The 10,376-nt window shown below is 41.4% G+C and overlaps 1 protein-coding gene across 3 annotated transcripts in view; it reads right to left on the bottom strand.

Moving 5' to 3' along the window:
* The window catches only part of Ccdc171 (coiled-coil domain containing 171), a 317,157-nt gene that overhangs the window by 251,187 nt on the left and 55,594 nt on the right, over window positions 1-10,376 (bottom strand). For all 3 annotated transcript variants that reach the window (XM_029540270.1, XM_029540269.1, XM_029540271.1), the window contains exons 8-9: window positions 6,651-6,743; window positions 4,174-4,334 (exon numbers count right to left, since the gene is read on the bottom strand). In XM_029540270.1, the coding sequence (XP_029396130.1) occupies window positions 4,174-4,334; window positions 6,651-6,743 (254 nt within the window). The remainder of the gene's footprint in view (window positions 1-4,173; window positions 4,335-6,650; window positions 6,744-10,376) is intronic.

Genomic DNA, 10,376 nt, shown 5'->3' with positions numbered 1-10,376 from the left:
GTGTGTGTGTGTGTGTGTGTGTGTGTGTGTGAGAGAGAGAGAGAGAGAGAGAGAGAGACAGACAGACAGACAGACAGACAGACAGGCAGACAGACACACTCATGAGGGTAGAGGTCAGAGATGATGCTGGATCCCCAGGAGCTGCAGTTGGAGGCAGTTTGGAGACACCCAGGATGGTTGCTGGGAATGAACCTCATTTTCTTTATTAATGATTGGTGTGGGAGGTCCCAGCCCACTGTGGGTGCTGTCATCCTTAGGTAGGTGGTCCTGAGTTGTATTTTAAAAAAGCAAGCTGAGCAAGTTGTAGAGATCAAGCCGATAAGCAGCATTCCGCCATTATCTCTACTTCAATTCCTACCTCCAGGTTTCCATGCGGCTTGAGTTCCTACCTTGGCTTCCCTCCACACTGGGCTGCGATGCATGTGTGTAGGCCAAATAAACCCGCCCTCCCCAAGATGCTTTGGTCAGAGTGTCTATCACAGCGATGGAAAGAAAACCAAAAAACTTCCCAACAGAAGCTCCAGGGGAACCCAAGATAGCATTGACAGAGCTAGACACCAGATCCTATTGCTGAAGATGCCACTCATGGGGTGCAGAACAGAGAAAAAGCAATATTGAAATGACTCTCCTTGAGGGTTAGATTTCCTAGCAACACAGGCTGATGGGGGAGAAAAGACATCAGTTATCTTATCCAGCACTGGACCCTGTGTGCTACAATGCCGACCTGCCAACCAAGATGTGCAAACTGGCACAACAGTGGCAATACCATTTATGGAGGTAAGCCTACCATAATAACCCAACCTCTTCACTGGAATTTTGACCTGCTCCATAAGAGGAAAACCATGCCTAGTGCCATAAACATGGGCAAAATCCATGGCTACAGAAGTCATGGGCACCAGAGAAGAACTAATTGATGTTTTTCTAAATGGTTATGGTGTCAAACTGCCTTCTAAATATTTATTTTTATATATACATATATGTATGTGTGTATATATATATATATATATATATATCAATAGATCTGTGCTGCTGGTTATAAAAGATCTAAGATTTATTTATTATATTTTATGAATGATTTATTTCATGTATGTTTATGAACCATGTATATGCCAGAAGAACTGGAATTGTAGATGGTTGTGAGCCGACCTGTATGTTCTGATAACTAGGCTCAGATCTTCTGCAAGACCAGAAAATGCCCTTAATAACCAAGCTGTCTCACCAGTCACAGAAAGGCTTCTTATTGCAGTGAGTAGTAGTTAAAGCACAGACACATTACTGTTTCAAGTGCTAAGAGTAAGTCACTATGAGTATGTAGCTTAACACATATAAAAGAGGAGTCGGAAAGGACATAAGGGCTGGAAGATGGAGATGAACCCCCAGGATATTGTCTTCTAGACATGATATGGCTACTGCACACAGGAACTCACCTCCACAGGATCAAGCCCGTTAAAATTTCTATCATGACCCAAGTAGGTGACAATACACCCATACACATATTAGCACCTATTGGCCTCAGTGGGTTAAAATATAAATAAGTAGGAGCTAAAGAGATGGCTCAGAGGTCCTAAGTTCAATTCCCAGGAACCACGTGGTGGCTCACAACCATCTGTAACAAGATCCGATGACCTCTTCTAGTGTGTCTGAAGACAGCTACAGTATACTCGTATACATAAAATAAATCTTTTTTAATAAACAAATAAATACAAAAGGAGGACACAAAGTTGAGAGGGAGATGTCACAGAAAGTGGCAGGAAGAGTGAAGAGAGAATATTATCAACACACATCACATATATGTATAAATCTTTCAAGGAAAAGATAAACTTTTTTTAGATGTAGTTCATGACTTTTGCCAAGTTAAAAAAAAATATTATTCTAATGTTAAAAGAAAACAAAAATCTCACTATTTTATAGGCTAACTAAAATTAAAATTAATTTTTTTAAAGATTCTGAAGAGCAAAGCCAGAAGTAGGAAATGAGGTAGCTCATGGTCATCACATAAAGGAACTAAAGGACTTGGTCACAATACTTAGAATTGTCAACTGATACTTGCTAGAATAAAAAATTTGAGCAAAACTTCCAATGTCCAAAACAGAAATAATAGCAAAACAAAACTTCAGGGAAGAATTTCCTTGGGAGCCCAACTACAAGTCAACACAGGTGAGAGACCCGTATGGCAGACATCCTGGAAGCCCCAGCCCCGCCTGTGGAGGCTCCTCTACGTGAAAGAGAATCATCTACCTTCTGCTTTGATTTTGACAGGGCAAGGAACTTATGAGTTCATCAAAGATGTTTATTATCTCATTCCTCTAAATCTTTTAACCACTGCGAGCCCAAACTGTGTCTTGGGCAGGTTTACTTCTTACATCAAAGCAAAACTAAAGAAATATACTAGACTTTTCATAAAAGTTCTTCATACATATTTCTATGCTGTTTAATACTTAAATATACGTGTGAATATTTAAAAATATTCAAATATATTAAATGTGCAGATTCAAGCAATGATTAAATAAAAGAAATGAAACTATCCTGAGATTAACATATACAGAATATGATCCTAAAGAAGGCAAGAAAATTCAGCTACGGGCCAGTGAGATGGCTCAGCAAGTATAGCGCTTGCCACACAAGCCTGGAGACCTGAGTTCGAAACCCTGAAGCCACATAAAGATGAAAGAACACTGACTCACCAAAGTTTTCTTTTGACGTCTACTAATATGCCTCAGCAAATAGTAATAAATAAAACAAATTTGAAAAGAAAAAAAGACGTCTTGGTGAAGAAGAACCTTTTAAGCTATAGCTACAACCCAAGGCTGCAATCCCAGAAACTAGGAAGGCTGAAGGAGAAGCTTCCAAGTTTGAGGGCTACCAACACTACACTAAAAAGTCCACACCCAGCCCAGGCAGTTACAAACTCAATACAAAAATAGAATACAGAATTGGGTGTGATATCATGAAACTTTAATCTTAGCAAGTAAGAGGCACAGGCAGGCAGATTTCTGTAAGTCTGAGGCCAGCCTGGTCAATATAGCTGGTTCTAGGCCAGCCAGAGATACACCGGATGTACTCTGCCAGAATAAACACACATACACACAGAGAGAGACAGAGACAGAGACAGAGACAGAGACAGAGACAGAGACAGAACAAAGCTACCAATGATGTTGTGATTCTTATTTTGGGGACAATGGTTTGAAATTGCTACTATGAAGACATTTTTGAGCCATATTAAAATCTCCCAGTTATATATCAAGATGAAGATGAGCTAGAAAAGGATGAGGCCCGCAGGAGGCAGATGTGACACCCACTTGTGAACTATGAGTCCTCGCCCTCATTAAGACTCTATTTTCATGTCTGAAAATCTGGTATTAAAGGGGAGAGGAGAAAGCTCGGTCAGTAATGTGCACACCAACCCCACAAGCCTGAGGCCTGAGCTAGGGTATGTAACTGCATCTCAGGGGGAACAGAGGCAGCTAGATCTCTGGGGCTCGCCGACCAAGCACCCCAGCTGAATCGGGGAGCTCCTGGTTCAGAAGGTCCAGGATAATAACATGGAGAGCAAATGAGGAAGACCTTCCACGTCAGTCTCCAGTTTCCAGACGCATATGCACAGATGCGACACACAAACACATACACACTTGTATCACACACACACATACCCACCACCACCACCACCACCACCACCACCACCACCACCACCAGCACCACCATGATAAATAAAAAGTAGCTATCTTGTAGGATGCTAGGTTAGTTAAAGGAAACTATTTAGTAGCCATGTGCAAAGTGAACCCTAATGCATGTTTCTTTCCTACCAGCTCTAACATTATTGCAACTACTATTATTTCTGCAGTTCGAAGAAATCCTAAGCATTATCTCCCCATATAGCTTATAAATCAAGATGTTTAAAATGCCACTATATTAATAAAAATGCATATACATTAACATATTTACTTTCAGTGTATATATGCACTTCTGGGACTTCTTAGAACACTCCAGAGCAAGAGAGTGTCTCCATATTTACCTTCAAGGGCATCTGCATATGTCTTATGAAGGCCTTTGCTCCTTGGTCTACCACAGACATTAATAGCAGCTTAGTATTCGTACACAAAGCGCTACATATTCACACTCAGCATTCATAGAACCTTCTTCACCCAGACTTGGACTTTCCCATACGATACTCACAAGTTCAGCTTGGCACAGCTCTCCTCTGTGTTACGCTTCTCTCGCTCATATGCACTCTCAACCTCTTTGAATTCATTCTTGATCATTTCCAGGTCGGCCACAGCCTCTGCCTGGCTGGCTTTTTCTACCTGTAAAGCTCCTTCGAGGTCCCGAATCCGTAACTACAAGAGGACAGAGAGGTAAATTTTTCCATTAATTGATAAATTTATTTATTTACTCACTTCACATCCCAATCAGAGGCCCCCCCCCCTGCCCCTTCACCTCTGGGAAGGAGGAGGACCCTCCGGGGAACCAACCCACCCTGGCACCTCAAGTCAGTGCAGGACTAGGTACGTCCTCCCCCATCAGGGCCAGACAAGACAGCCCAGTTAGGGGAGCAGGATCCAGAGTCAGGCAGCAGAGTCAGGGTAAGGCCCTGCTCCAGTCGTTAGGGGACAGCATGAAGACCAAGCTGCACACCAGCTACATGTGTTTAGAGGAAGGTGGGCACAGAGACCCACAGCCAAACATTAGATGGAGAAGAGATTCTTAAAAAGCTAAGAAATGTTCGTTTCCATTTTAAATTAAATAAACTATTTCATCAACGACAGATTTTGTCACTTATTTAAACATTTCTTTCTTTGTTTTTGTTTTAAAAGAAAATAAACAAGGTAGTTTTAAACTCTAGATCCTCCTGCCTCTGCCTCCTTCATGAAATCCTACCAGGCTGTACCAGCTTGCATTCAAGCAACATTATATGGACCCAACAGGTTTTACACAGTGATATATGTCTATATACAAATACATATTGTATATGTCACATACAATACCAATTAATGAAAATAGAGGTAATGAATTAAGACAGCAGGGAGGGGTATATGAGATTTGGAGGGAAGAAATGGAAGGCAGAAATGTAATTAAATTACAATCTCAAAAATAGAATATTAATACAGAAAAGTCTAAAAACTTAGAAGCAAAAGTGTAGGATCCTTTTTAAAGCATCCAATGGGACAAAGTGTAGAAGATGAAGAAGTGAGATACAGAAGATGAAGAACTAAGATTCAGAAGCAGAAGCGGGATGATGCTATTTAGCTGTCTTTGCCTTCTAATGCATTCACGGCTTTTTTATAAAATATCTTAAATGGTTTTGAAAACTAAAAGAAACATGACATGAATATAAATTATAAGCTTAAACAAGATGGCTCAGATGGTAAAGGCACTTGCCCCCCAGCGTAATTACTTGAGTCACCAGAACCTACACAGCAGAAGATAGAATCAGCTCCCACAAGCTGTTCATTCTGACCTTCACATGGGCATTGTGGCATGCACACACACACGCACACATGCACATACACACATGCACATACACACATATACACAAATAAATGCAACTTCAAATTTTAAAACATATATAAGCTTAAACAGAGCCCTTTGCCCCTGGAGACTTTTTTCCTGAAGAAGAGCAACCTCTACAGTCAAACAACCCTGTCCGATGGAAAGAGTCGTAGTGATCTGACATGATAACTTGGATTTCATTTAATATAATCTGGAAGCACACAGTGCAGGGGATAATTACAAATCACAACTAGCCTGAGGTAGGTTTACAGCTGGGGGATTGGGTGAACCAGGAGTTGATTTTAATAGTCTGCCTACTTTTGCATGTATTTGAAGTTTTGCAGAATACATCTTAAAATTAGATGCCTGTGTCTACCAACAGCAGAACAAATACACAAAGTGTATTTTATCAAAACACTGATAGATAGCTGTTGAATAGCTGCATGCCACTTTAAGAAAAATGTACCATCCATCCATCCTGACGAAAGCAAAATCCAGACCAGTACACAGAATGCTACCCCTGGACAAACGGTGAAAAGAACAAGAATAAGCAGACAAGGGAAGAACTAATGACCCTATAAAGTGCCAAGTTGATGTTTTTCAAGATGCTGCCATTTGGATGTTGAATCCAAGTATCAAAAGCCTCGAGCCCAGAATGGCACTACCAGGTGGTCCTTCAGACCCTCGGGAGGTGGGGTCCTGGAGGAGACCCTGGGGTCAGCAAGAGTGAACAGTGAGACCCTGCTTCTTCATCCCCTCTTGCCTTACCTCCCGGCTCACCAAGTGGGAGGTGGGTGCACTCCCTCCATCCATGGTGTGGAGTCCCACCAGAAAAACCACACAATTGGAGCATGAGCTAAACAGACATGATCTCTTTAGAGGTGAGGTCCTTAGGTAGGGTCATCTCCTGTGTCCCACGGTAGTCACAGAAAGTCAACTGATCCTAACACAAGCCATCAGGGCTGCTGTGAGCACTGTGTTCTTCCATCACAGAACAAATACAGCCACACATGAGACAAGACCTAAGAGCGGGCAGTGGTGACACCCTGGCCTGAGGCTACAGTGTGTGTCACAGCAGTATGCTACCATTCCCAACACAGACCTTAGTTTCCTAGCTGTTGCAACCTGAGAACATGTATGCCAAGAACACGACTGCAACTTACCTGAATAATTTCAGAATTAAATTTTGATTCCAAATGTGCTGCTCTTTCTGCTTCAATATTCTCTTCCAGCTTCCTCACTCTCAGAGTGGTTGCCTAAAAACAAGTTAAGTTCAAACTCATTAACGTCGGCATTAAAAAGCACCTAGAGAATGCCCATCACAGGATGATAACTAACACTTTAGATGGCTTAAACTGTGTAGCCAACCTAGAGCTCACGATCCTCCTGCCTCAGCATCGCAAGTCCTAGGATTTCAGGTGTATCTAGCCCCACATCTCATCCTTTGCAGGAAGGGAGTATAAAAGTGACGCCCAAGAAGACTGCTCCAAAGCCTTGTTTCTTCTTCTTCTTTTAATCTTGAGGTACAGTCTCTGTGTAATCAATTAGGAAGAAACCCTTCTTCCAGGCACACGCTTCCATGGTGGCTGCTATAGCACAGAACATAGGCTGACACGTTCCCTTCTGTCCCATGGTCCTCTCTAGACATGATGTGGGTGGGGCCTGCATTCCACGGAGTCATTCTGCATCATTCCGTGTTTCAAAGCACACAACATACAAGGTACTTGTGTACACCGTGCTACTTGCTTATTTAGATTTTATAGCCATATCGGTACTGTTTTCTCCTTGAGATAGTCTCCCAGTGTAGACCTAGAGGGGCTGGAACTCACAGAGATGTGGCTGCCCCAGCCTCCCGAGTGCTGGGATTAAATGCACTTCTACCATGCCCAGTCCTTTCAATATTTATTTAAGATGTATTTTTTTTTTATTTCTTTAAATTATGTGTAGGGGGACCTAGGTGCAAGTGAATGAAGTGTCTGTGGTGGCCAAAGATCCTGGGTACCCTTAGAGTCTGAGTTATAGGCAATTGCTGAGTTACCCAATGTTGGTGCCAGAAATCAAACCTGGGCAGCAATTTGTTTTCAAGTGCTGGGTCCTCTCTCTAGCCTCCTTATCAATATTTCTGAACAACTTATTACACTAGAAAATAAGTCTCCAGAGGCAGAAAACAATAATTCCAATATGAAAACTGTAGATGGTATAATCCCAAAAGACAAAGGAATCTTTCTATAACATCATCTTTTCCACCCTTTTATATAGATTTATGAGACAGGGTTTCTCTACATAGCCCTGGCTGTCCTGGAACTCACTCTGTAGACCTGGCTGGCCTCAAACTCAGAGATCTGCCTGCCTCTGCCTCCCTTACAGCTGATTAGCATGTGCTACACTACCCAGCTAACATAGTCTTCTCAAAGGTAAAATTTTGACATCTGTATCCTCTAATACTGGATTATTTTGAAAAAGAAGTATTCCATTCAAAAATGAAACTAGTAAATATTAATAGTCTAACGTGAAAATTCAAACAAAACACTCAAAAGTGGGAGAGGATAAAATTTGAGTACTTGATAAAAACTAAAGAATTATATTTTTATGATTTACTTTGTGTATGAATGTTTTGCCTGCATGTTTGTAAGTATGCCCTCAGAGGTTATCTGAGGGTGTTGGATGGCCTGGAACTGGAGTTATGGAGGGTTATGAGCCACCATGTAGGTCCTAGGAACAGACCCTAGGCCCTGCTCAAGAGCACCAAATGCTCTTCAGCACTGAGCCATCTCCCCAGCCCTTATTATTACATATAAACGTATGGTAAATACTGATAGTTTAAACTTTCTATCTCTTTGAAATGTAAACCAGAGCATTCATGAATGAAATTATATTTGGATTGACTTTAAATATACCCAAGCTGGCATGAATACTGACCACTGCAAATAACTACTGAAGAGACAGGCATGTAGGGATGGTCATTATGGGATGCCTTCATACTGAATGCTTGCAATTTTCCATAGAGCACCTTTAAAGGTGATTAGATTTACTTTATGTGTCTGAACGTTTTACAAGTCTATGCGTGCCTGGTGCCCACAGAGGTCAGAAGGCGGCTTTGGATCCTTGGAGATGGAGTTACAGACGATCGGCTCTCTACAAAAACAAGTGCTCTTAACTTCTGAGCTTTCCCTCTGGCCCCAAGATAACAGCTGATTTTTTTTATTTTAGGTGTTTTCTGTTGTTTTGGTTTTTGCTATTGTTACTGTTTTTTATTGGTGATTTGTTTTGTTTTGTTTTGACACAGGGTGTCTGTCTGTACCCCTGGCTATCCTGGAACTCTCTATGAAGACACAACTGGCCTCGAACTCACAGAGATTCATCTGCCTCTGCCTCTCCAGTACTAGGATTAAAAGCATTTGCCACCATGCCTAACTAGAATTTTTTTATGTGTATGTTTTGTCTGCTTATAAATAATGTACAGCATTTATGTGCCTAGTACCTGAGAAGGTCAAGAGAGGATATCAGATCCCCTGGACCTGGTGTTATGGACAGTTGTGAACCACAACGTGGTGCTGGGAATGGAATCCAGGTACTCACGCTAGAAGCATTTAATCGGGGGCTTGCGTACAGATTTGGAGAGTCGGTCCATGATCATCATGGCAGGGAGCATGGCAGCAGGCAGGCAGGCATGGTGCTTGGACAGTAGCTAAGAGCTTACTTACATCTGACCCCACAGAATGAAGACAGAAAGAAACTGGGCCTGGCATGAGCTTCTGAAACCTGAAAGCTGACCCCTAAGTAACCCACCTTATCCAACAAGGTCTTGCCTCCTAGACTTTCCTAAACAGTCTACCAACTGGGAACCAAACATTCAAAATATATAACCCTACTGGAGCCATTTCAATCAAACCACCACATACACACGAAAATAGAATCAAAATAAGGCAAAAGATGCAACAACGACCTAAATTCTGTTCCCCATTGTTGAAAAACAGTTCCTTTCATATTTGATTTTATATTCTCAGAACAAGAGACTTCACAAGTTGTGTACATAAACCATGAAGCATAGTATAGCAGAGAAATTCTTATGCATACCACAGACTACAGTGAAAAACAACCTGGGAAGACCTATACTAATAAAAAAAAAAATGTATAGGGGCTCAGCAGTTAACAGCATTGGCTGCTTTTCTAGAGGTCCTGAGATCAATTCCCAACACCAACATGGCAGCTCATAACTGTCTATATCTGTAGTTCCATGGAATCTGATGCCTTCTTCTGATATGCAAATGTACAAGCAGACAAAACATCCGTGGATACATAAAATACATAAATAAACAAATCTTCTTTTAAAATTATGTAAACCCTACAAGATGTAGTTGGCTTTGTCAATATGCAATATATTCATTTTAGATTATGTGGCTCAGGAGGCTAGAAAACAGCCCATGGGCAGTGAGAATAAGACAGAAATGAAATTAGTCTAACAATATCTAAGTATTTTTCTCAGGTGCCAAAAAGTATATTTTTTATCAAAATAATGATTCCTATATTTAGGGAGTGCATACACAAATACATGTATACACATGTATGCACATGTGTGAAGAGGCCAGAGAGCAAACTTGGGTGTTATTTCTCTTATATTTTTGGTTGTGAGCCTAGCCTTTAATGTCCGAGCCACCTCTGCAGCCCGGGTGTTATTTCTCAAGCACCATCTTGAGTTTCAAGTACCTTTTTTTTTTTTTTAAAGGTGTGAAGACTAGAATTTGAACACCAAGAACCTATGTACACCCTCCCATAATCCAAAGTGTAGACAGGATCCTTGGAACAAGCTCACTGGCCGGACTAGGAATATCACTAAAGCTCTGGGTTCAACTGAGAAAGACTGCCCTGGGAAATAAGGTGTCTGCATG

This window comes from Mus pahari, chromosome 6, assembly GCF_900095145.1.
Source record: "Mus pahari chromosome 6, PAHARI_EIJ_v1.1, whole genome shotgun sequence".
NCBI lineage: Eukaryota > Metazoa > Chordata > Mammalia > Rodentia > Muridae > Mus > Mus pahari.
Note: the sequence above shows the minus strand (reverse complement) of the source record. Positions and strands in the feature narration are given on the sequence as shown.